A 25,504-nucleotide genomic window follows, 5' to 3' on the forward strand; every position below is an offset into this window, starting at 1 on the left:
GGAGATGGGGAGAGGAGGAGGGGGAGGGAGATGGAGATGGGAGAGGAGGGGAGAGGGGGAGGGAGATGGAGATGGGGAGGAGGGGGAGATGGGGAGGGAGATGGAGATGGGGAGAGGAGGAGGGGGAGGGGAGGGAGATGGAGATGGGGAGAGGAGGGAGGGGGAGGAGGGAGAGGGAGATGGAGATGGGGAGAGGGAGGAGGGGGAGATGGGAGAGGAGGAGAGGGAGATGGGGAGAGGAGGAGGGAGATGGAGAGGGGAGAGGGATGGAGAGGGGGAGATGGAGAGGGGAGAGGGAGATGGAGATGGGGAGAGGAGGAGGGGGAGATGGAGAGGGGGAGATGGAGATGGGGAGAGGAGAGGGAGGGAGATGGAGATGGGGAGAGGAGGGAGGGGGAGATGGGGAGGGAGATGAGATGGGGAGAGGGGGGAGGGGGAGGGAGATGGAGATGGGGAGAGAGGGGGAGGGGAGGGAGATGAGATGGGGAGAGGAGGGAGGAGGGAGATGGGGAGAGGAGGAGGGGGAGATGGGGAGGGAGATGGAGATGGGGGAGAGGAGGAGGGGAGATGGGGAGGGAGATGGAGATGGGGAGAGGAGGAGGGGGAGGGGGGAGGGAGATGGAGATGGGGAGAGGAGGAGGGAGGGGAGGGAGATGGAGATGGGGAGAGGAGGAGGGAGGGAGATGGGAGGGAGATGGAGATGGGGAGAGGAGGAGGGGGAGATGGAGAGGGGAGAGGGAGATGGAGATGGGGAGAGGAGGAGGGGGAGATGGAGAGGGAGAGGGAGATGGGGAGAGGAGGAGGGGAGATGGAGAGGGGAGGGAGATGGAGATGGGGAGAGGGAGGAGGTGGGAGGAGATGGAGAGGGGAGAGAGGAGATGGGGAGGGAGGAGGAGAGGGGGAGATGGAGAGGGGAGAGGGAGAGAGATGGGGAGGGAGATGGAGATGGGGAGAGGAGGAGGGGGAGGGGAGATGGAGATGGGGAGAGGAGGAGGGGGAGGGAGATGGAGATGGGGAGAGGAGGAGGGGGAGGGAGATGGATGGGAGAGGAGGAGGGGAGATGGGGAGAGGAGGAGGGGGAGATGGGAGGGAGATGGAGATGGGGAGAGGAGGAGGGGGAGATGGGGAGGGAGATGGAGATGGGAGAGGAGGAGGGGGAGGGGGGAGGGAGATGGAGATGGGGAGAGGGAGGAGGGGAGGGAGATGGAGATGGGGAGAGGGGGAGGGGGAGGGAGATGGAGATGGGGAGAGGAGGAGGGGGAGATGGGAGGGAGATGGAGATGGGGAGAGGAGGAGGGGGAGATGGAGAGGGGAGAGGGAGATGGAGATGGGGAGGGAGATGGAGATGGGGAGAGGAGGAGGGGGAGGGGGGAGGGAGATGGAGATGGGGAGAGGAGGAGGGGGAGGGGGGAGGGAGATGGAGATGGGGAGAGGAGGAGGGGGAGATGGAGAGGGGAGAGGGAGATGGGGAGAGGAGGAGGGGGAGATGGAGAGGGGAGAGGGAGATGGAGATGGGGAGGGAGATGGAGATGGGGAGAGGAGGAGGGGAGGGGAGGAGGGAGATGGAGATGGGGAGAGGAGGAGGGGGAGATGGAGAGGGGAGAGGGAGATGGGGAGAGGAGGAGGGGGAGATGGAGAGGGGGAGAGGGAGATGGAGATGGGGAGGGAGATGGAGATGGGGAGAGGAGGAGGGGGAGGGGGGAGGGAGATGGAGATGGGGAGAGGAGGAGGGGGAGGGGGGAGGGAGATGGAGATGGGGAGAGGAGGGGAGGGGAGATGGGGAGAGGGAGATGGGGAGAGGAGGAGGGGGGAGATGGAGAGGGGAGAGGGAGATGGAGAGGAGGAGGGGGAGATGGGAGGGGAGAGGGAGAGGGGAGGAGGAGGGGGGGAGATGGAGAGGGGAGAGGGAGATGGAGAGGAGGAGGGGGGAGATGGAGAGGGGAGAGGGAGATGGGAGGAGGAGGGGGAGATGGAGAGGGGGAGGGGAGATGGAGAGGGGGAGGGGGAGATGGTGAGGGAGATGGAGAGGAGGGGGAGATGGAGGAGGGAGATGGAGAGGAGGAGGGGAGATGGAGAGGGAGATGGAGAGGGAGGAGGGGGAGGGGAGGGATGGAGAGGGGGGGAGATGGGAGGGGAGAGGAGGAGGGGGAGGGAGATGGAGAGGGGGAGGGAGATGGAGAGGGGGAGAGGAGGAGGGGGGGAGATGGAGAGGGGGAGGGAGATGGAGGGGGGAGAGGAGGAGGGGGTGGGAGATGGAGGGGGAGGGAGGAGGGGGGAGGAGATGGAGAGGGGGAGGGAGATGGAGAGGGGAGAGGAGGAGGGGGAGGGAGATGGAGAGGGGGAGGGAGATGGAGGGGGGAGAGGAGGAGGGGGAGGGAGATGGAGAGGGGAGAGGAGGAGGGGGAGGGGGGAGGGAGATGGAGATGGGGAGGGAGGAGGGGGAGGGGGGAGGGAGATGGAGATGGGGGAGAGGAGGAGGGGGAGATGGAGAGGGGAGAGGGAGATGGGGAGAGGAGGGAGGGGGAGATGGAGAGGGGAGAGGGAGATGGAGAGGAGGAGGGGGAGGTGGAGAGGGGAGAGGGAGGTGGAGAGGAGGAGGGGGAGATGGAGAGGGAGATGGAGAGGGAGATGGAGGAGGAGGGGAGTGAGATGGAGAGGGGGAGGGAGATGGAGAGGGGAGAGGAGGAGGGGGAGGGAGATGGAGAGGGGGAGGGAGATGGAGAGGGGAGAGGAGGAGGGGGAGGGAGATGGAGAGGGGGAGGGAGATGGAGGGGGGAGAGAGTGGAGGGGGGAGGGGAGTGGAGGGGGAGAGGAGGAGGGGGAGGAGATGGAGAGGGGAGAGGAGGAGGGGGAGGGAGATGGAGAGGGGGAGGGAGATGGAGAGGGGAGAGGAGGAGGGGGAGGGAGATGGAGGGGGGAGAGGAGGAGGGGGGAGGGAGATGGAGAGGGGAGATGGTGAGGGGGAGGGAGATGGAGAGGGGGGGAGATGGAGAGGGGGAGGGAGATGGAGAGGGGGAGGGAGATGGAGAGGGGGGAGGGAGATGGAGAGGAGGAGGGGGAGATGGAGAGGGGAGAGGGAGATGGAGAGGAGGTGGGGGAGATGGAGAGGGAGATGGAGGAGGAGGGGGAGATGGAGAGGGAGATGGAGAGGAGGAGGGGGAGGGAGATGGAGAGGGGGAGGGAGATGGAGAGGGGAGAGGAGGAGGGGGAGGGAGATGGAGAGGGGAGGGAGATGGAGAGGGAGAGGAGGAGGGGGGAGGGAGATGGAGAGGGGGAGGGAGATGGAGGGGGGAGAGGAGGGAGGGAGAGGAGGAGGGGGGAGGGAGATGGAGAGGGGAGAGGAGGAGGGGGAGGGAGATGGAGAGGGGGAGGGAGATGGAGAGGGGAGAGGAGGAGGGGGAGGGAGATGGAGAGGGGAGGGAGATGGAGCGGGGAGAGGAGGAGGGGGAGGGAGATGGAGAGGGGAGATGGAGAGGGGGGAGATGGAGAGGGGAGGGAGAGGAGAGGGGGAGGGAGATGGAGAGGGGGAGGGAGATGGAGAGGGGAGGGAGATGGAGAGGGGAGAGGGAGATGGAGAGGGGGAGAGGGAGATGGAGAGGAGGAGGGGGAGATGGAGAGGAGGAGGGGGAGATGGAGAGGGAGATGGAGAGGGGAGGGGAGATGGAGAGGGAGATGGAGAGGAGGAGGGGGGATGGAGGGAGATGGAGAGGGGAGAGGAGGAGGGGGAGGGAGATGGAGAGGGGGAGGGAGATGGAGAGGGGAGGAGGAGGGGGAGGGAGATGGAGAGGGGGAGGGAGATGGAGAGGGGAGAGGAGGAGGGGGAGGGAGTGGGAGGGGAGAGGAGGAGGGGGAGGGAGATGGAGAGGGGAGAGGAGGAGGGGGAGGGAGATGGAGAGGGGGAGGGAGATGGAGAGGGGGAGAGGAGGGGGAGGGAGATGGAGAGGGGAGGGAGATGGAGGGGGGAGAGGAGGAGGGGGAGGAGATGGAGAGGGGAGGAGGAGGGGGAGGGATGGAGAGGGGGAGGGAGATGGAGAGGGGGAGGGAGATGGAGAGGGGGAGAGGGAGATGGAGAGGGAGAGGAGATGGAGAGGGGAGGAGATGGGGAGATGGAGAGGGAGATGGAGAGGAGGAGGGGGAGATGGAGAGGGAGATGGAGAGGAGGAGGGGGAGATGGAGAGGGGATGGAGAGGAGGGAGGGGGGATGGAGAGGGAGATGGAGAGGAGGAGGGGGAGATGGAGAGGGGAGATGGAGAGGGGAGAGGAGGAGGGGGAGGGAGATGGAGAGGGGGAGGAGGAGGGGGAGGGAGATGGAGAGGGGGAGGGAGATGGAGAGGGGAGAGGAGGAGGGGGAGGGAGATGGAGAGGGGGAGGGAGATGGAGAGGGGAGAGGAGGAGGGGGAGGGAGATGGAGAGGGGAGAGGAGGAGGGGGAGGGAGATGGAGAGGGGAGAGGAGGAGGGGGAGGGAGATGGAGAGGGGAGAGGAGGAGGGGGAGGGAGATGGAGAGGGGGAGAGGAGGAGGGGGAGGGAGATGGAGAGGAGGGGGGAGGGAGATGGAGAGGAGGAGGGGGAGGGAGATGGAGGGAGAGGAGAGGAGGAGGGGGAGGGAGATGGAGAGGGAGGGAGGGGGGAGGGAGATGGAGAGGGGGGGGAGGGGGAGGGAGATGGAGAGGGGGGAGGGGGAGGGGGAGAGGAGGAGGGGGAGGGAGATGGAGAGGGGGAGAGGAGGAGGAGGAGGGGGAGGGAGATGGAGAAGGGGAGAGGAGGAGGGGGAGGGAGTGGAGATGGGGAGAGGAGGAGGGGGAGGGAGATGGAGATGGGGAGAGGAGGAGGGGGAGGGAGATGGAGATGGGGAGAGGAGGAGGGGGAGGGAGATGGAGAGGGGGAGAGGAGGAGGGGGAGGGAGATGGAGATGGGGAGAGGAGGAGGGGGAGGGAGATGGAGATGGGGAGAGGAGGAGGGGGTGGAGATGGAGAGGGGAGAGGAGGAGGGGGAGGGAGATGGAGAGGGGAGAGGAGGAGGGGGAGGGAGATGGAGAGGGGAGAGGAGAGGGGGAGGGAGATGGAGAGGGAGAGGAGGAGGGAGGGAGATGGAGAGGGGAGAGGAGGAGGGGGAGGGAGATGGAGAGGAGGAGGGAGATGGAGATGGAGAGGAGGAGGGGGAGGGAGATGGAGAGGGAGGGAGGAGGGGGGGGGAGATGGAGAGGGGGAGAGGAGGAGGGGGAGGGAGATGGAGAGGGGGAGAGGAGGAGGGGGAGGGAGATGGAGAGGGGAGAGGAGGAGGGGGAGGGAGAGGGGAGAGGAGGAGGGGGAGGGAGATGGAGAGGGGAGAGGAGGAGGGGGAGGGAGATGGAGAGGGGAGAGGAGGAGGGGGAGGGAGATGGAGAGGGGGAGAGGAGGAGGGGGAGGGAGAGGGGAGAGGAGGAGGGGGAGGGAGATGGAGAGGGGAGAGGAGGGGGAGGGGGGAGGGAGAGGGGAGAGGAGGGGGAGGGGGGAGGGAGAAGGGAGAGGGAGAGGAGGGGGGAGGGGGGAGGGAGGGGGAGGGGGGAGGGGGGAGGGAGAGGGGAGGGGAGGGGGAGGGGGAGAGGGGAGAGGGGTGAGGAGGGGGAGGGGGGGAGGGAGAGGGGAGAGGAGGGGGAGGGGGGAGGGAGAGGGAGAGGAGGGGGGAGGGAGAGGGGAGAGGAGGGGGGAGGGAGAGGGGAGAGGAGGGGTGAGGGGGGGAGGGAGAGGGGAGAGGAGGGGGAGGGGGGAGGGAGGGGGGAGGAGGGGGGAGAGGAGGGGGGGGGGAGGGAGGGGGGAGAGGAGGGGGAGGGGGGAGGGAGAGGGGGAGAGGAGGGGGAGGGGGGAGGGAGAGGGGAGAGGAGGGGGAGGGGGGAGGGAGAGGGGAGAGGAGGGGGAGGGGGGGAGGGAGAGGGGAGAGGAGGGGGAGGGGGGAGGAGAGGGGAGAGGAGGGGGAGGGGGGAGGGAGAGGGGAGAGGAGGGGGAGGGGGGAGGGAGAGGGGAGAGGAGGGGGAGGGGGGGAGGGAGAGGGGAGAGGAGGGGGAGGGGGGAGGAGGGGGGAGAGGAGGGGGAGGGGGAGGGAGGGGGGAGAGGAGGGGGGAGAGGAGGGGGAGGGGGGAGGAGGGGGAGGGGGGAGGAGGGGAGAGGAGGGGGAGGGGGGAGAGGAGGGGGAGGGGGGGAGGGAGAGGGGAGAGGAGAGGGAGGGGGAGGAGAGGAGGGGGGAGGGAGAGGGAGAGGGGGAGAGGAGGGGGAGGGGGAGGGAGAGGGGAGAGGTGGGGGAGGGGGGAGGGAGGAGGGGAGAGGAGGGGGAGTGGGGTGGGAGAGGGGAGAGGAGGGGGAGGGGGGAGGGAGAGGGGAGAGGAGAGGGAGGGGGGAGGGAGAGGGGAGAGGAGGGGGAGGGGGAGGGAGAGGGGAGAGGAGGGGGAGGGGGAGGGAGAGGGGAGAGGAGGGGGAGAGGGGAGAGGAGGGGGAGGGGGGAGGGAGAGGGGAGAGGAGGGGGAGGGGGAGGGAGAGGGGAGAGGAGGGGAGGGGGAGGGAGAGGGGAGAGGAGGGGGAGAGGGGAGGGAGGGGGAGGGGGAGGGAGAGGGGAGAGGAGGGGGAGGGGGGAGGGAGAGGGGAGAGGAGGGGAGAGGGAGGGGGAGAGGAGGGGGGAGAGGGAGAGGAGGGGGGAGAGGGGAGGAGAGGGAGAGGAGGGGGAGGGGGGAGGGGGAGGGGAGGGGGGAGGGGAGAGGGGAGAGGAGGGGGGAGGGAGAGGGGAGAGGAGGGGGGGAGGGGGAGGGGAGAGGAGGGAGGAGGGGAGAGGGGAGAGGAGGGGGGAGAGGAGGGGGAGAGGAGGGTGGGAGGAGGGATGTGGAGAGGGGAGAGGAGGGGGAGGGAGGAGGGATGGGGGGAGGGAGGAGGGGGAAGAGGGAGGAGAGGGAGGGAGAGGAGGAGGGGAAGGGGAGAGGAGGGGGTGGAGGAGGGGAGGGAGGAGGAGGAGGAGGAGGGGAGGGAGGGGGTGGAGGAGGGGAGGGAGGAGGAGGAGGAGGGGAGGGAGGGGGGTGGAGGAGGGGAGGGAGGAGGAGGAGGGGAGGGAGGAGGAGGAGGGGAGGGAGGGGGTGGAGGAGGGGAGGGAGGAGGAGGAGGGGAGGGAGGAGGAGGAGGGGAGGGAGGGGTGGAGGAGGGGAGGGAGGAGGAGGAGGAGGGGAGGGAGGAGGAGGGGAGGGAGGAGGAGGGGGAGGGAGGAGGAGGAGGGGAGGGAGGAGGAGGGGAGGGAGGAGGAGGGGAGGGAGGAGGAGGGGGAGGGAGGAGGAGGGGAGGGAGGAGGAGGGAGGAGGAGGGGAGGGAGGGGGTGGAGGAGGGGAGGGAGGAGGAGGAGGAGGGGAGGGAGGGGGGAGGAGGGGGGGAGGGAGGAGGAGGGGAGGGAGGAGGAGGGGGAGGGAGGAGGAGGGGAGGGGGAGGGGGGAGGAGGAGGGGGAGGGAGGAGGAGGAGGAGAAGGAGGGAGGAGGGGAGGGAGGAGGAGGGGGAGGGGGGAGATGAGGGGGAGGGAGAGGGAGGAGGGGGAGGGAGGAGGTGGAGGGAAAGAGGGACGAGGGAGAGGGGAGATGAGGGAGGGGGAGGGGAGAGGGAGGAGAGAGAGGGACGAGGGAGAGGGTGGAGGGAGAGGGGAGAGGGTGGAGGGAGAGGGGAGAGGAGGGGAGGGAGGGAGGGAGAGGGAGGAGGAGGGGGGGAGGGGGGAGAGGGAGAGAGGCGGAAGAGGGAGGAGGGGAGGGAGGGGAGGGGGAGGGAGGGAGAGGGAGGAGGGGGAGGGAGGGAGAGGGGGGAGGGAGGGAGGGAGGAGGAGGAGGGAGGGAGGGAGGGAGATGGAGAGGGGAGAGGAGGTGGGGAGAGGGAGGGAGGGGAGGGGGAGAGGGAGGGGAGGGGGAAGGGGGAGGAGGGAGGGGAGGGGGAGGAGGGAGAGGGAGGGGAGGAGGGAGAGGGAGGGGAGGGGGAGGAGGGAGAGGGAGGGGAGGGGGAGGAGGGAGAGGGAGGGGGGAGAGGAAGGGGGAGGAGGGAGAGGGAGGGGAGGGAGGGGAGGAGGGGGAGAGGGAGGGGAGGGGGGAGGGGAGGGGGAGGAGGGGGAGAGGGAGGGGAGGGGGAGGAGGGAGAGGGAGGGGGGAGAGGGAGGGGGAGGAGGGAGGGGGGAGAGGGAGAGGGGGGAGGGGGGAGGGCGGGGGGAGAGGGAGGGAGGGGGGAGAGGGAGGAGGGGGAGAGGGGGGAGGAGGGATGGGGAGTAGGGAGGGAGGAGGGGGGGAGAGGGGGGAGGAAGAAGAGGGAGGAGAGGAGGAGGGAGGAGAGGAGGAGGGAGAGGGAGGAGAGGAGGAGGGAGAGGGAGGAGGGAGAGGAGGGGGAGGAGGGGGAGAGGAGGGGGAGGAGGGGGAGAGGAGGGGAGGAGGAGGAGGAGGGAGAGAAGGAGGAGGGAGAGGGAGGGGAGAGGGAGGGGAGAGGAGGAGGAGGGAGGAGGAGGAGGGAGAGTGAGGGAGGAGGGAGGGTGAGGAGGGAGGGGGGAGGAGGAGGGAGAGGAGGGGGAGGAGGGAGAGAGAGGGAGGAGGGAGGAGGAGGGGGAGGAGGGAGAGAGAGGGAGGAGGGAGGAGGAGGGAGAGAGAGGGAGGAGGAGGAAGAGGGAGGGGAGGAGGAGTAAGAGGGAGGAGGAGTAAGAGGGAGGAGGAGGAGGAGTAAGAGGGAGGAGGAGGAGGGAGGAGGAGGGAGAGGGGGAGGAGGAGGAAGAGGAAGAGGGAGGAAGGAGAGGGAGAGGGGGAGGAAGGAGGAAGAAGAGGAGGAGGGAGGGAGGGAGGGAGGGTGGAGGTCTGGCAGCAAAGAAGAGAGAAACAAAGTCAACATGTGAGTATAATTTTACTCTTTATTACCTAAGTATGCGTGAACTGAACATAGGCAACATAATATGATGATTCAGTTGACTCTGCTCCAGCTCCTGGTATCTCTATATGTAACAAACCAAACCAGAGGCATTGCCATGTCTCATACTGAGCAACATTATGCACATTGCCCTCAACATGTCATGCTGCAACTGGCCTCTTTACTGGGTTACCATCAGGTTCCATATACCGTCTCTATTTCTCTTTTGATGTTTTGAATTCAAGCTAAGAGACATAATTGCAGCTGTCACTTTGACTTAGCTCGTCTTCGAGAGATGGTACACATTACTAATGACTTGCTAAGTGTTCTTAATCTTATTCCACAAGTGAACTGCAGTCAATTTTCACTGCGTCTAATGTTAGTTTCCCTCCATAAGGGATTTCCATCCTAGCCAAGGAAGGGAGAGGCATGAAAGAAAAAGTATCTGCAAAAATTTCATCATTATCCTCTGTGCTGTCCATCACATGTAAGAAGTTAGAAGGGATGTAACTGGTATTCCTGTTTATTGTGGAATTGTTTGAATCTGAATGCTGGTTAATTTCCACAGTGGGTACTTTTTCAACGTATAAACAAGGAAGTTGGCACTTGTAGTCCAGAATGTTATCTTCACTGTTTCCTGGAGAGAGAATTCCTTGGCTGAGTTCCATTCTTTGTTGCAATTCACTAGCTGTGGACTGAATTAGTATTAGCGATTGAAATGTACTCTGATTTGGATCAACAGTTTCCATATTGAAACAGAATTCCAGCTCTGGTGATATTTCCTCTACTTGCAGAGTCTCCGGGTCTTCATAAGTGAAAGATGATTCAGTATGGAAGTCAGTGTATGATAATTCCATCTTGCCCTGTAGCAAGAAAGTGAAGCAAGTTCAGGAAAAGTGCATGAAGAGATGTTTTAATGTTTTAAAAATGTACTTAAATCATTGCCAAAAAGTGATAGCATTTTTCATTGACTTCCAAAAGCAGTACATAAGATCTACTGTGCATGGATACAGATAGTTTGAACTGGCACCAAGTCAAGGTGCGGTTAGAAACAGGTCCTGCTCATTCAGCAATGTGCGACCTTTGCTAGACTCTTTACCATTTATCTTATTGCTGTGTGTTGAAACTTTAGCATACACTAAAGAAACATGGAATCAGAGTGAAACCGCTGGATTTCTGTATCCAAGTGTGCAGACCTAGACTCCAGAGGTTGCTGTCATTATTATTGCAAAACTTGGGCGCATTAGTTAATCATACAGTATCAATTATATTTTATCGGAATGATTTAGCATGCTTAGTGCCCCTTCAGAGTGGGTTTTAAAAAGTAAATGGACAAGCTGCTTAAGTGGATACCACTCTCCATCTCCGTCTCTTTCCAACCTCAGCTCAGTTATTGCATCTGCAAGAAGTTTTCGAAATATTACTGTAGTCTTTTAAAAGGGGTTGCCACTCTCTTAAGTTCCAGTCTGGCTCAGTTAATGGTACTTTTTTCCTCCTTCAGACATAATATTACCAGTTCAAGTTCCATGAACAGACTTGAGCACAATACAGGCTGACACTTCCATACTGAAAGGATGTAATCTTTTGGATGCTATGTTACACATTGCTCTCAGGTGGATGTAACAGTGTCAACAGCACATTTTAAGACCTTTCAAGTAACATATTGCAAATATGCTGGTTATTTATTCCACTGATCTTTGCAAAATCTCAGTCTGACAACTAAGTCTAAGAAGGGTAAAGATGCTCAGTACTACAGGAATAAGGTATGGGTCTGACATGGAGATTGGTATACCAGAGTTTGGGGCCAACATAGCTGAAGGCACAACTGCTTATGGTAGGGGAACAACCAAAAAGTGGGTAGAGAGGAGGTTGCTTAAGCCATGGAATACAGTTCACCTCTTTCCTTTTGGGGGAAAAAAAGCTTTCCTTTGTGCTTTCTGCAGCTGTTTTGGACAGTTTTGTTCCATTCTGGAAAATATTCTGCAACAAGTGGTCTCTACACTTAAAGCAGCTACAAATGAATGTTTTTTTCCCTCCTTCCTGCTTTGGAGTGGATAACATTTTGTATCGTGCTTCATTTAGGTGACCAAAAACTGCTAAAAATGTTCAAAGTGATACAAGAAAATGCCTTTAACAACAACAATGGTTGACCTAAAGGAACTGCAAATGAAGAACTTTAAAGTATATTCAGTGTTTTTAATGAAGGAAATGAGGCAGCCAATCTTTACAATAAGCCCCCATGAACAGCAATACTGCAAAGACAGTATCACAAAACCAGGTTATGTCCTTGCCTTATTTTTGATCCTTTACAGCCATTTGATAGGATATGAGGCCTCAATTTAACATCTCACCCAAAAGGGAAAATAGTGGAAATACAAGGAACATTCTCCTAATAACTTTGAATTCCCATTGCAACTAATGCTAGCGTAGAATGAAATATTCTTATAAGAAACCATTACCTTAATTGCAGCATATTCTTTTGCCCAAGTGCAGTTAGCTGGATCAGGAATGTTTCTTACATACAGTGGAGATAAGAGTTTTGACAAAATAGACCATATCCTGTAGTAATATGCAATACAAATGGAGGTCAGTACCTTGGGTTCATATTAACTGAATTTGAGCAAAAACATTAAATTGTCTATTCTGTCAAACTTTCATTTTGAAAGCTAATGGGAGTGGGAGTCATTTGTCAGTGTCACATCTGGATAAAAGTAAAAACAAATACCTGGTTATAGCTGAGGGATGAAGCATAGGCTAGTACAAGAGAAACCAATTGAGCTAGGGATTAGTGACCAGTCATAAACAACAAAGGCCCTTCATATGTGTACAGCTGTGATATGTTCTCATAGTTAAACAGTTTGGGGTTGTGAACAAGATACAGAAAAACTTTCAGATGACCTCAGAAGCACTGTTCTCTGCAGTGGAAACAAAAACATGAAGCCTGAAGACCACCATGTACCTTTCCTTCAGCAAATACTATAAGCTGTGACTTCATAAGTCAACCAGGCACCCAGAGATGCAGTATTCTGACCAGAGTAATCACTGAACTGTTTCCCCACCTTTTCTTTCCAACCAGAACACTAATTTTCCTCTTTGTCTGTTTAAAAGGGGAGTTTAAGAGGATTAAAGTTAAAATTAGTAGACTTATATGTCAATGGTTCAGCATTGTTTAGCTGTAGTTAGAACTAATTATTTATAATTAATAACTTAAGTAGAAACCTGGTCTGTATAGAAACCAGGTGCTGTGTCAGCCTGGATCTGAAGGCCAGGCAAATTGTAGGAAAATTCTAGGAATAATGAGGCATAACATAGAAAAATGACAGAACAGCAGCATCAGAGAAAAGGATGCCTGCATGATTAATGCAGGGTGGAGGTAAACCAGAGTATTGGCTCACTGAAAAAAAAAATCAACTATTTAGAATTTCCTTACAATATGGCAGATCTGTGTGCTGCTAATATTTTACCTTAAGCAGAGGATTTATATGCATAGCAATGTTATTATATAAAGACAAAATGGGATCAACCAGAAAGAAAGAAAGTGGATAGAGTGGATACTGTGAACTAGGCAGGTTGCCAAATTGAAATTGGGTGGAGTACCTGAATGTGATTCACCTGTTGCAACACTTAAAAAGGGAGGGACAAAATTATTTGGAATGAACATAAGCTTTATTTCTGACCTCAAATGTTTGTACTAAAATCAGGTTGATTCTTCCTTCTTTGATAATGCAACGCTTTGATTGTTCAGGTGCATGAGCAAGACTAGGCCAGTCAGCCTTTCAAACTTGCTCTGCCATTTAATAAAATATTGTTGAACTGATTTTAAACTCAATTCCACATTCCTGCTTGCCGCTAATTTAAAGAAAAAAATGTTTATCCCTTTGGACAATCAATAATTTTTCAACTTATGCCTTAAAGATATTTGAAAATTCTACATTTTTTTTCTGGAGGAAGGGAATTCCAAAATTTCATGACCTTCAAATTCATTTCCCTCCCTCATTTTATCATGACTAAAACAGTACGGAGAATTGCAGTTAAAACATAAATGTGAATTAACTTAAATCCCAATGCGTAATACACACTTTCAGATTTATTACCTGTTCCTCACTGACTGCCATAAACAAAATCCAGAAACAATGACAGCAAATAAGAATGTTAATGCAACAACCACCATTATGATAGACTTGCTGTCAGAGTGTGGAGGAGTGCCTGAAGGAAAAAGAACATTTTGGTTTAAATTCAAAGTAATCAAAGTAACTTCTGCTAGCTAACCAATCTCATTCCAACTTCTGCCTCTAACTCAAAATGTTGAACTATTTTGCCTCAAAAGGAACATTGAGAACTGGTTCCTCTTCTGCCCAACCAATTTTCTCCACTCTTCCTAAACCACTACAGGCATTTGACCAATGCTGCAATATGTCCACACTCTATGTTACTTCATCTAACTAGTTACCTTTCTTGTAAATGTGGAGGATTGCAGATGCTAGATAATTGCCCATCCACAGTTTGGCATACAGTCAATATCAGGATAGATGTCCCAATGCTGCATGTCCCAGAGTACATCTGGTCTCTGATGATCCAGAGATGAGAAGATGGGTGTCTTATTCAGACTTTTGTGACATAGATAATGATCAAATATAGTGTAATTTAGGAGTAAAATGGGGGTGGGGGAATGTTTGAGCTACGTTACTACATGCTAAACATGCACATTTGTTCACATTTGAAATATTCAGCATTGTTACACACACTTACTTTCACGGCTGTAGTAAAATCTGTGATGTTCTCCATTTTTTCCTTCACCAGCTCTAGTTACTGCTGTCATCCACACAATATATCCAGTTTCAGGTTTCAAATCTGGGATTGTGTAATTCTTGCTGTTTGGGTCAATAGGCCCTAGCAAATGATAAATAGAGATTATAGATCCTTAATGGGTCTGTTCCACTATGTTCTTCTGCTGGCTTCTGTGTTACTTGAATTCAAGATTTAATCTGACTGTTGCAAACACCACATAGAATAGAAAAGCTGAACTGTATTTTATTGAATAGCAACATAGTTTTCTATTGCTTAAAAAAGGTACAAGTGCAAGTCATTACTTTCTTCATATTTTGAAACAAATCTATTTTCAACCCAACCTCTTGATAATGTACTTGGTGAGCTGCCAGTGTGAAACATGAAATTAATTAGATGAAACTGTTGGTTTTAGATACTTTGTGTAGAACCTTCCTTCCTGTGACATCACGGGTAGATTTAGTGGCTTCTGGGTCAACTCTCTATTCATGATATCACATGCAGGGAAATTCCACACTCACTATGGTACTTTTTAAATGAGTTGTTATCTGAAAGGAAACAGGACAGAGAGAACACAATCTCTTTGCAAGGCTTGCTAATTGAGGTTCCCTTCAATTCAGTACAATCTAGTAACCAACTCCAATGAATAATTAGTCATCGTTTAAAAAGTCACTACATTGAAAGTAGTAATTAAACAACTGAGTAATTCAGTTGGTTCAAAATTACTTTGCCTTTGGAACAATGTTTTGCCTTTTTGGAATCTACGTTGTGATGGAAGTCTCTTCCTTTCCTGATTCTGGACATTATCTGAAGTGATTTCCCAAAACTCTGAGCCGAATTCATGCACAAACTCACATTTGAGATCCTCAACTTCCTACTTTTGACAGGCAACACACTCTGGGTCACAAGTTGGACAAGGTTGACTTTAATACAAACATTAGACACAACTTGTAGGAGAAAATGTTCCATTACCATCACCCCAAATACTCAGCACCCACACCCACTTAAAAAAAATGTAAACTTAATTTTTTTTACTTTCAAAGCAAATATTTTGTTTCTACATCAATTTTATCATCTATATAATGTTTTTGGATTTTTTCATTGTGTTTCCAATGTCACACTTTGCATTAAACCCAAGAGATTCATCTTAAAAATGTATAGTGAGAAGTGAAAATAGTCACTAACTTCAGATAACCTGATCTTTCTGCAAGTAGCAGAATCAGTTAATGTAAAGGACTTAATCAGTAATTGTATATGTACAATTGTATTTGTGATTGAGTTTTTTGAGCAAGTGACTTAAGTTAATTGATAAGGGTAGGACAGTGGATGTAGTCTACATGGACTTTGGTGAAGCAATTGACAAGGTCATGGCAAGCTGGTCCAGGCAATTAAGTCACATGGGATCCATGGCAAAGTTGCCTTGGTCATAGAGGATGTTCCACAAAGATCAGAGCTGGGAACCTCTGTTTTAAACATATGTATGAAACTGTATGTGGTCTGATTAGTAAGTTTGTAAACAACATGAAAATTGGTGGAGTTATGGATAGTGAGGAAGATTGTCAAAGGATACAGCAGGATATAGATCCATTGATAAGATGGAACAAACACAGCATATGGCGTTTAATCGAGATAAATGGGAGATGATACGTTTTGTGGTCAAATGCAAGAGGAAAGTATACAGCAAATTAGATTTTTTTAAGAGTGTAGTAGGGCAAGAAGAAATTAATCCTTTGTACCCACTGGAACATGAAGGTGGTGGGTAGAAGGGCAGAAACACATGGGATACCTGGAGCTGGGTTTATCCGCATGCTGTGGAGTTGATTTCATCTCCAGACAAGAAGACGTGGGTGCAGAGCAAACTATTCAACCCATCAAGTCTGCTCTGCCGTTTCAATAAGATCATGGCTAACCTCATCATCCTTAATTCCACTTTCCTGCCTTTCCCCCCTAACCCTTGATTCATTTTCCAAATAAAAATGTCTCAGCCCTGAATATATTTAATGACCCAGCCTCAATAACTCTCCACAGTAAAGATTCATTACCGTTTCACCCGTTTTAAATGCTAACCTGAAATTAGATCCTCATGTCTTGTGCATTTCCAGCACCACTCTAATCTTGACTCTAATCTTCAGAATCTGCAGTACCCACCTCCGTCAAGTACAAGCTCAGTCTACTCAACATTTCTCATTAGACAGTCCCTTTATATCCTGTATCAGTATTCTGACCTTCTCTGGACTGCCTCCAATGCCCAAATATGTTTCCTTAGAGAAGAGAGACCCCAAACTATTCATAATATTCCAGCTATGGCCTTTTCTATATTTCTGATGAAATAAAAGTCAACATTCATTACTAATCAAATGTCTTCTTAAAATGCAAAGACAAGACATCTGCTTTATTTCTAACTATCCTGCTTGTTACCTCCTCAAAAGAATTCTAGTAAATTTGTCAATCATGATTTTCTCTTCATGAAGCCATACTGAATCTGCTTGATTCAATATGTATTTCTAAATGCTCTGCTAGTATATCCTTTATAATTGACTCACATGTAATTAACCCACATTCATAAAGTCTGACAGAGATGAAACTGCAGGGCAAAGGAATTCCAAGCCCCATTCCAGAGGTGAGACAGCATTAATGGGCAGTCTTAAGAATAGAGTTGGAAGAGGGGGGGTTTACATTCAAGTACAGGCATTGGGAAGGATTGTAGAAATCTGAGAGGAGAGTTGGAATCACGAGGCAGGGAAGTAAAAAAAAAAGTAGTGGATATTGGAGGAGATGAAGAGGTGGTGGCAGAGGCAACAAAAGGGCAGGGAGAGGAGGTCAGACATCTTAGGTTGAGGAGTAGGAAAGAGGAGGATAGTAGTTGAAGGCCATGTAAAAAGGATTGGGGAGAAGAATGTTGGTCTAAGATGGAAGGATGTTTGTAGATGTTTCTTTACAAAAATGAAGAGGGTTGTTTGAACAAGATGATATTTGTATACAGAGCTGTTGAAGCAAATTGGACAGATGTTCAAAACAGAGGAAGGTTTGAGCTGTCTGTTGAGAATGTGGCATGGGGATTAGTTTTAGATTATTCTAGCAAAGAATCAACGGTCCCCGTGGGCTGATTGGCTGTCATCTGGGTTGCTGACAATCCATGATTCTGTACATTTCTATTCACATAGAGATATTTTTGTAACTATGGGTTGGGGAAGGAAAGTAGCATTAATGTGAAGTTCACCCATGTTCTCATCGAACGCTGGAGCAGGCTTGAGGGTCCATTAGATCAATCCTGATGTTGTTAATTATTTCTCTGGTGTACATACGATAAATTGTCGGAAGTAGCTTGGAATTTTCCTCCTGCAAGTAGATGGTGTAGCTCTCTATGCAACCTTCTTTTTGGTCATGTGGAACATTCTTCCAGAATATTACAGCAGTGTTTTGCTTGGTGAAGGCTGTAGGTCCTGACAGTGGTGCTGCTGAATAAAAAATTGTTACAAATCTTGATTAAAACATTCTCTCATTACCATCAGCACATGTTGATAACTTACTCAAAGTTTTAACTGAACCACTACTTTAAATTACCTTCTTGTGCAGAGTAGCGTTGAGTTGACAGTGGTCTTCCTGCCCCACTTTTGTAAATGGCATAAACAGAAATCTGAAAACAAGTCTTTGGCTTTATATTTTCTGTAAAACAAATAGGATAATAGTTATACTCGGAAGTATCCCTTTCTGTCTATGTATAAGATTGTGCGGGGGGGGGGGGGGGGGAGGTTGGAAAAAGAGAAGGGAGATCGTTGCAAAAGAATCTGCGAAATCTCGCTGTCTCTGATACTGCTGGGTGGCATGTTATAGGAACACAAGTCAATTGCTCAGGCCTCTGAATACGTTCTGCCATCCAATCAGATTATACAGATGGCAACTCCTATCTCAACTCTATCTGCCCATCTTAGTTCTATCGCTCTTCATAAACTTGTCTTACAAAAACAAACTTTGGTTTGGAATTTTCAACTGATAACTTCAAGTTTATTTTGTGAAGTTCCTGACGCTGAACAGCCAGGTTCTGATTTCATATGTTGAACTCCTATACCATTAAAAGGCAGCAGCAGAAAAAGAATAATGCCTCTTCGTATTTTATTAATGTTATTACAGTCATTGTTCCTCTGAACTTTACCCTGTCATCATTCCCAAGCCCCAAATCTATGTGCTTCCTCTTCCCCTGCACTGCTCTCTGTTTTTTGATTAGATTACTTAGTGTGGAAACAGACCCTTCAGCCCAACAAGTCCACACCGACCCTCCGAAGAGTAACCCACCCACACCCATTCCTCTACACTTACCCCTTCACCTAACACTATGGGCAATTTAGCATGGCCAATTCACCTAACTTGCACATTTTTGGACTGTGGGAGGAAAGTGGAGCACCCAGAGGAAACCCATGCAGACACAGGGAGAATGTGCAAACTCCACACAGACAGCTGCCTGAGGCAGGAATTGAACCCGGATCTCTGGCGCTGTGAGGCAGCAGTGCTAACCACCTTGGTAAAAACTAGGTAAAACCTTGGTGTTCAAGTCAAAAGTGACTTGCTCATACCAACTCATTAAGGTTCTTGTACTGAGACAATTATGAAGATGTTCCATCAGAAGATCACTAAGCAACAAGAATAAAATCGGAATGTAGTAAACGTGTATTTGTTTGTCTGATCAGAGTCACAAGTGAACATTTTGATCCGTAAAATCTGGACCATGATTGATCCCCTCAAGTGGTTGTAAAATAATTCCTCAGGCTCTCTTCCTAAGTTATAGAAACACTCCCAGCAGATTGCTCGATTGAGTAGAAGCATGGAAAATAGGACCAGGAGTAGACTGTTTGGCCCTTCAAGCCTACTCTGACATTCAACATGCTCATGATTGCTCATCCAACTCCATTCTTTGTCCCTACTTTCACCCCATTCCTTTTGCCAAAGAACTATTTAATGGGTGGGGTGGAGTGAGTGCAGATACTGAATGAAGATGATAGTGAAGAGGCAGTCGTGAGTTTGGAAGGTGCCATCTAAGGATCGTGGGTGAATGTTTGCAGTATAACTTGTAGATGGTACACATTGCTATTACTGAGATTCAGTGCAGGAAGTACTGGATGCTTGTGGATATAGTGCCAATCAAGGGGATTGCTTTCTCCTGGACGGTGTCAAGCTTCTTGTGGTATTGTAGCTGAACCCATCCAGTCAAGTAGGGAATATTCCATCAGACTCCTGACTTGTGCCTTGTAGATGATGGACAGGCTTTGGAGAGTAAGGTGGTGAGTTACCTGCCTGTAGCCTCTGATCTGCTCTTGTAGTGATTATGTTTGTGATGATTTTAGTCGAGTTTATGGTCAATGGTAACCCCTACTATGTTGATAGCAGGGGATTCAATAATGGTAACATCACTAAATGTCAAGGGGGTAGAGATTATATTGTCTGGACCGAGCTGGGCAATACTTTACATTATTGGGGAGATACTAGTGTTGTAACTGTGGTGGAACAGTTTGGCTAGGTAAGTTCTAGAGCACAACTCTTCAATGCCATTGTCAGAATATTGTCAGGGCCCAAAGCCTTTGCAGTATCCAATGCCTCCAACTGATTCTTGATATCATGCAGAGTGAATAAAATTGGCTGAAGACTGGCACCTCTGGAGGAGACAGATACATCATTCACTTAGCATGAGGTTTCCTCGCCTATGTTTAACCCAAAGCCATGAGACCTAATGGGGGCCAAAGTCAATGCGCAGGACTCTCAGGATAGCTCCTCCCATGACTGTATACCACTGAGTTGATACCTCTTCTGGGTCTGTCCTGCGCACGAGACAGGACGTATCCAGAGATGGTGATAGTGGAGTCTAGGATATTGTTTGTCAGCTCTGATTCTGAGAGTATGATTATGTCAGGCTGCTGCACGACCCATCTGTCTTCTCCCACTTTTCATATTTACCCCCCCCAGATTTTAGTAAGGAGTACTTTGCAGGGTTGACATGGCTGTTTCTGCCATTGGAGACAGTGAGGTCTACAGATGCTGGAGATCAGAGTTGAGAGCATAGTGTTGGAAAAGCACAGCTGGTCAGGCAGCATCTGAGGAGGGAAAAAAAAATTGACGTTTCGGGCTGGAGGGGGTTGGGGCTGGGGAGAAGGTATCTGCCTTTTCCAGTGCCTAGTAGATTCTTAATTCCAGATTTTGTCTTACTGAATTCAAACGCCACCATCTGCTGTGTCAGGATTCAAACCCAAATCCCTAGAACACTATTTACTGTCCACACGAGGAAGATAAGAGTGTAGAGTTATCTGGTTTTTTGCCCAACTTTAATAGTGCAATTGCCCTGTTTCAATGAGGTTAATCCACCCATTGTCTCCATTACTGGCCATGTGATGTACCGTACCCCTGCTGGCCTACTGCTGTGCAGCCCTGGACAGACAACAATTCCGTTTAGTTGCTGTTCAATTCATCCAATTTTTTCCAAACAATATTTCACCTCTTGCTAAGTGGTGCCAGCCTTTCCTTTTCTCGGTTCATATTTCTAGCACCTGAGATACTTTGCTTTTGAATGAATTGAGCTGACTATCCTGGGTAATGTGCTTTCCTTTCCAAACTTTGACAAATCAAAACTATCAATGTTAGGTGCAGTAATAAAATTACTCTTTTTTCTTCCCCACTCCTTGGTACAATTTGACAATAGGCAAGAATCTTTTTGCTGGAACAACCAAAAACAATGTGTCATGCAAAAAATGTGAGAAGCAACTCATTTGAAACAAGCGTTCATACTATCAATTTAAACTTTTGTCACATACCATACCAGGTATAGTCTGTTACAACTTAAGGAATCTTAAGACCTGAAAATGAACAGATGTTTGGCCTATCATTCTTAGTGTAGAATTCTGTCATCAAAATCATGTGCTTGACTGGGACAGATTGGGTGAAGAAGTTAATTGATCTTTTTAAAAAAAAAACACTTTACCTGTTAATGTTGCTGAATGATTTTGAGGAGGGAGCTTCATCCAATTTATTTTCAGATTATCTTTGTTATTTACATCTGCCCATTCCACTACGTATCCTTGGATTGGGGTTCCTTGGAGATGTTTTTCAGGGGCTGTCCACTTGACTAAGAACTGGTTGTTTCCAGTGTACGTAGCTGAGATGTTTCTTGGTGCAGGAAGATCTGTCCATAAATATGTCAGTAGATTACAAATGAGTGAGGTCCTTCAGACAAGTTGTTCTGTCAAACTATGCGCATAAGAAAAAGTCCTATATCCAGTATGTAGTAAATTATTTCAGCTGGTGCATGGTTAATAATAGTTAATAACATCAGTATCTCAATAGCTCAGGAGAAGAATTCAGATGGGTAAGTGCTGATTGAACATTGGTCATAGGAGGATTACACCACCCAATTATCCCGACTTCACAAAAGCATGTCTAGAAGGCAATTGACCAAAGTTATTATTTTCCTGTAGTTTTTGTTCCCCAGTACTTCCCTCTCATCCTCCAAAATTAATACAGTAGACCTCTTTGCAACATTGTAAAAACTAAGGCCTTTCTTTTACCTGAGAGATATGGCACATGGAGTTGAGAAGGTGGAGAGTTTCCCTTGGAGTTATAAGCAGACACTGTAATTGTACAGCCTGTCCTAGTGATTTCCATAATGTACCAGGTGTTTGAAGTCTGTTCCCAGATAGCTGTGTTTTCCTTTGTACTTTTCTGAAGTGTTATATTGTAACCCAGGATTCTTCCTCTGCTTTCAGGCATCTTGAGAGGCTATAATAGTAAAAGCAGCTAAGTTTTCTTTAGGAATCAAGTTTTGAAAGATACTAATCACATTATTCTTTTTAAATGAATACTGTTTACAATTTTCCAAATTTCAACAACAGTCTCCCTACTAAGAATATAAATAATCTCACACAAACTAATCAAGTTTTCAATTTTTTTTTTCTCCTCAAATGTAAGGACAGAACTGGAGAATTACAAGCGCTATGCCATCATTCAAAAAGAGGCCATATGGATAAACCTATTCAATTACAGACCAGACTAATCATTCAGTTTAACTTCAGTGGTGGGGAATCTTCAAGAAACAAATACTCTGGAAAGAATCAACAGTCACATGGAAAAGTGTGAGATGATCCTGTTCCTAATCAACATGTCAGCCATGATCACGTTAGATGGTGGAACAGACTCTGCTCCTTCACCTTATGTTTTTCTGGATTTTTAAAAAGGAAGTTGTGATTACTTAACTGGAAATTTTTGAAGAGGTAAACAGGGAGGCTTAATGAGGGTAATGCTGGTGAAACGGCATACGTGCATTTCCAAAAGGCATTTGATACAGTATCACAAATAGACTTGAGCCAAATTATAACTCTCAAAATGCAAGGGACAGTAGCACCATGGATTCAAGTTTGCCTGAGCGATAGGAACCAGTAGGGATATTTTTTTCAGACAGGAGGAAGGTTTGAAGTGAACTTCTCCAGAGATCTGTATTCGGAACCTTGCTTTTCTGGATGTAGATTAGTGATCGAGATCATAGTAAGCAGGGCACAGTTTCAAAGTTTGCAGATGAAATATAACTTGGAAACATTGTAAATTGTCAGTCTGTTAATTAGCCAATCCTCAATATTTTGCAATACGCTACCTCCAACGCTATTGGCTGTTATCCTATTAAGTTAATTAAAATGTGGCACATTATTAATAACCTTCTGAGGAATCCAAATACATTACATCCACTGCTTCCCCTTTATTTATTCTGCTTGTTATCTCCTCAGAGTTCTAGTAATTTGTCAGATTTCCCTTTCATGAAGCAATGCTGAATCTGGATAAAGAAACTCCTCTTCATCTTAGTTCTAAACGGTCAGAGGTTGTGCCCTCAGGTCCTTGTCTCTGCTACTACTGGTAACATTTTCTCCACATCCACTGTATCCAGACCGCTCAGTAAAGTTTCCTTCAGTTCACCCCTCATCCTTATAAATGCCATGAAGTACAGACCCAGAGTCCTTAACCACTTCTCATACGACAAGCCCTTCACCTCCAGGATCATTCTTGTAAACCATCTATGAAACCCCTCCAACACCAGCGCATCCTTCCTCAGATACGGGGCATAAAACAGCTCACAATATTCTAAATGCGGTCCGACCAGAGCTTTATACAGCCTCAACAATACACCTTTGCTCTTGTATTCTAGGTCTCTTGAAATGACCGTTAACATCGCATTCGACTTCCTAATTACCAACTAACCTGCATGTTAACCTTCAGAAAAGCCTTAACTAGGACTCCCAAGTTCTTTTGTGCTTCAGAATTTTGAAGCCTTTCCCCGTTTAGAAAATAATCTACACATTTATTCTTCCAAGCAAAGTGCATAACCTCACACTTTCCCACATGGTATTTCATCTGCTACTTCTTTATGTACTCTCCTAGCCTATCCCAAGTCCTTCTGCAGCCTCATTTCCTCAACACTACTTGCCGCTCCACCTTTTTGTCAGCTGCAAATTTAACAACCATGCCCTCCTTTCCTTCATGCAGAAACTTAATGTATCATGTGAATAGTTATGATCCCAACACTAACCCCTACAGAACTCACTGGTCACTGACTGCCTTTCTGGAAAATTTTTGGATTTTTGGTTCCCAGTCCTGTCCCCTTGCAGCCATGTCTCTGACAGCCACAACATCATACCTGCCAATTTCAATCAGTGCTATAAACTCATTTATCTTGTTTCTTACACCTTATGCGTTTAAGTACAACACACTCAGTCCTGTAATGACTGCCACCTTTTCACAGTTGTTCTCTTACCTGCTGTGTCTGAAGTTAGATTCTTGACACATTCCATACTGTCCAATTCCTGATTCTGGAAACTTTAACTTCAGCTGAGCCTTCCCTTGCTTTAACTTTTTCCATACTTTTCCATGCAACTGAACACATCCCTCCACTATTAAGTTTAAAGCCCTATCCACAGCTTCAGTTGTTATTTGCAAGGACTGTGATGCCTGTATGTTTCACATGGAACCCATCCCATTGGAACAGCTCCTCCCAGAGATGGAAACTCCAAGTTCTGACTTAGTTTGGTTCTTCAAAAGGCAGTGCTGTACAATGAGGTAAAGATTCTGCCTGAAAGACTCTCCATGTGTATACTGATAAGTACAGTTTGGAAAAACTGCTTCTCACTTCAGGAATAAAAATCAATGGAAGAAACAGTCAGAAAAAACTCAAACAGTATATGTGAAATGACAGAAACCATAGAAAAAAGAGAGTCAACAAGAGCGGATGAGCCTCAAGTAAAACATAGAACATTACAGCTCCATACAGGCCCTTCAGCCATCAACTACTGTTGCAGGCAGGGTATTCCACGCCCTTACTGCTCTGAGTAAAGACAGTATTCCACTGCCATCTGTGGAAAAGATGGATAAGTAAAGCTGAATCGTATGGTTGATGGGAAAAATCAATGTGTCTATGTGGGTTCTGTCAGGTGCTCCAGTTTCCCCCCACAGTTCAAAGATTAGTCCATACCAAATTGCCTCATTGTGTCTCAGAACATGCAGGTTAGCTAGATTAGCCATGTTAAATGTGGGGTTATGGGGATAGAGCAGTGTTCTCTTTGGAAGGTCTCTGCAGACTGTGGGCCAAATGGCCTCTTTCAGCAGTGTACAGATTCTATGATTATATGGACACAGACTCCATGCTTATCAAAAGGTGGTCTTGGCATTGTCACTTCCCACTGAAAGCAGAATTAGCTGCAAAGTATTGAATTAGAGGCTCAAAGATTTGGACATTTGAAGGTTTGGACAATTTAAAATTTATAGACAACGCTTATAAAATAGATTTTTAAAATTCATGTGAGTTGAGCCAGACTTTGATAACCATTATTATACATATACTTGTACAGAATATGGAATGTAATATTGAAAAAAGTTATTACAGTTAGGATAATGATATTTCACATCATGTCTAAAACATCTGTTGATCACACACCAGTCATTCCTGGGGTTCATTTATAATAAAAGTATACGTTTGAATACGTTTGAATAAGTTTTGCACACCTGTGAAAGATTACAAAAATTCTCCTTGGAGATTCCTAACCCAAATGTTTGCCTTTCAATGCTGGACTACACCAAGGTTCAAACTTAGAAAGACTGTTATTAACTAGAATTAGATTTTCAGAAAGAAACAAAAAACACACTTGAGATAGATGTCAAAAACATTTTTTTAAAATAAAGTCCTAGGAAAACATTCAAGGTGGAGTCAAACTAGTTATGTTTGGTCAGTTGAGCTGAATGAGGTCCAATGCTAGTTATGGCCTACAGGAATGGAGAACCATATTTAATCATGGTTAACAGGAGGCTCTCAGAGCGTATTAAACATTAAAGAAACTCAAATTTGGAGAAATGTAGACTTAAGTTTCCAGTTTTGGGTGATCCAGAAGATACAAAGCTCTTCATTCTTAAGCAAATTTTCATACATATCCTAGTATGACAGGGTGCGTCATGTTCTTGGTGGGAATTAATAATGACAATAAAAGACGGTTAAAAAAACACTTTTACTGTTGAAACGCTGGCACTAGTGGTAGCAATAGGTTATGCAGGTGCATCTATTTAATATTCCAAAGGAAATCTTATACAAGGGCCAAATAGAGACACTTTCCTGAGAATGTTATGCTTTTTGTTGCCTTGACTATTTAACCTTCTCCCCTTATCTATTATATCAGCCTCAGACTTCTCTTTGGGTACCTCTCTTAAAGCCTCCTGAGTAGCACTAGCAAATCACCCCACCAGGATATTTCTAATTCAGGTGCAACCTGTCTCTCTTATATAGGTCATTTCTACTCCAGAAGAGATTCTCTAAACAGGTCCTTCGGCCCAAACAG

The 25,504-nt window shown here is 49.5% G+C and overlaps 1 protein-coding gene across 2 annotated transcripts in view; it reads right to left on the minus strand.

Moving 5' to 3' along the window:
* Positions 1 to 8,859: 8,859 nt before the first annotated feature.
* il12rb2 (interleukin 12 receptor, beta 2a) overlaps positions 8,860 to 25,504 on the minus strand; it is a 38,412-nt gene continuing 21,767 nt past the window's right edge. The window contains exons 9-16 of one of the 2 annotated variants that reach the window (XM_043699390.2): positions 21,206 to 21,416; positions 20,623 to 20,823; positions 17,223 to 17,324; positions 16,964 to 17,113; positions 13,623 to 13,763; positions 12,968 to 13,079; positions 11,333 to 11,432; positions 8,860 to 9,736 (exon numbers count right to left, since the gene is read on the minus strand). In XM_043699390.2, coding sequence (XP_043555325.2) covers positions 9,209 to 9,736; positions 11,333 to 11,432; positions 12,968 to 13,079; positions 13,623 to 13,763; positions 16,964 to 17,113; positions 17,223 to 17,324; positions 20,623 to 20,823; positions 21,206 to 21,416 — 1,545 coding nt within the window. In that variant the 3' untranslated portion in view covers positions 8,860 to 9,208. Of the gene's footprint in view, positions 9,737 to 11,332; positions 11,433 to 12,967; positions 13,080 to 13,622; positions 13,764 to 16,963; positions 17,117 to 17,222; positions 17,325 to 20,622; positions 20,824 to 21,205; positions 21,417 to 25,504 lie in introns of both variants that reach the window. The other variant, XM_043699387.2, reaches the window with a different exon arrangement.

This window comes from Chiloscyllium plagiosum, unplaced genomic scaffold (assembly GCF_037043375.1).
Source record: "Chiloscyllium plagiosum isolate Xiang-an unplaced genomic scaffold, Cpla_swu_hap1 HiC_scaffold_9, whole genome shotgun sequence".
Taxonomy (NCBI): Eukaryota; Metazoa; Chordata; class Chondrichthyes; order Orectolobiformes; family Hemiscylliidae; genus Chiloscyllium; species Chiloscyllium plagiosum.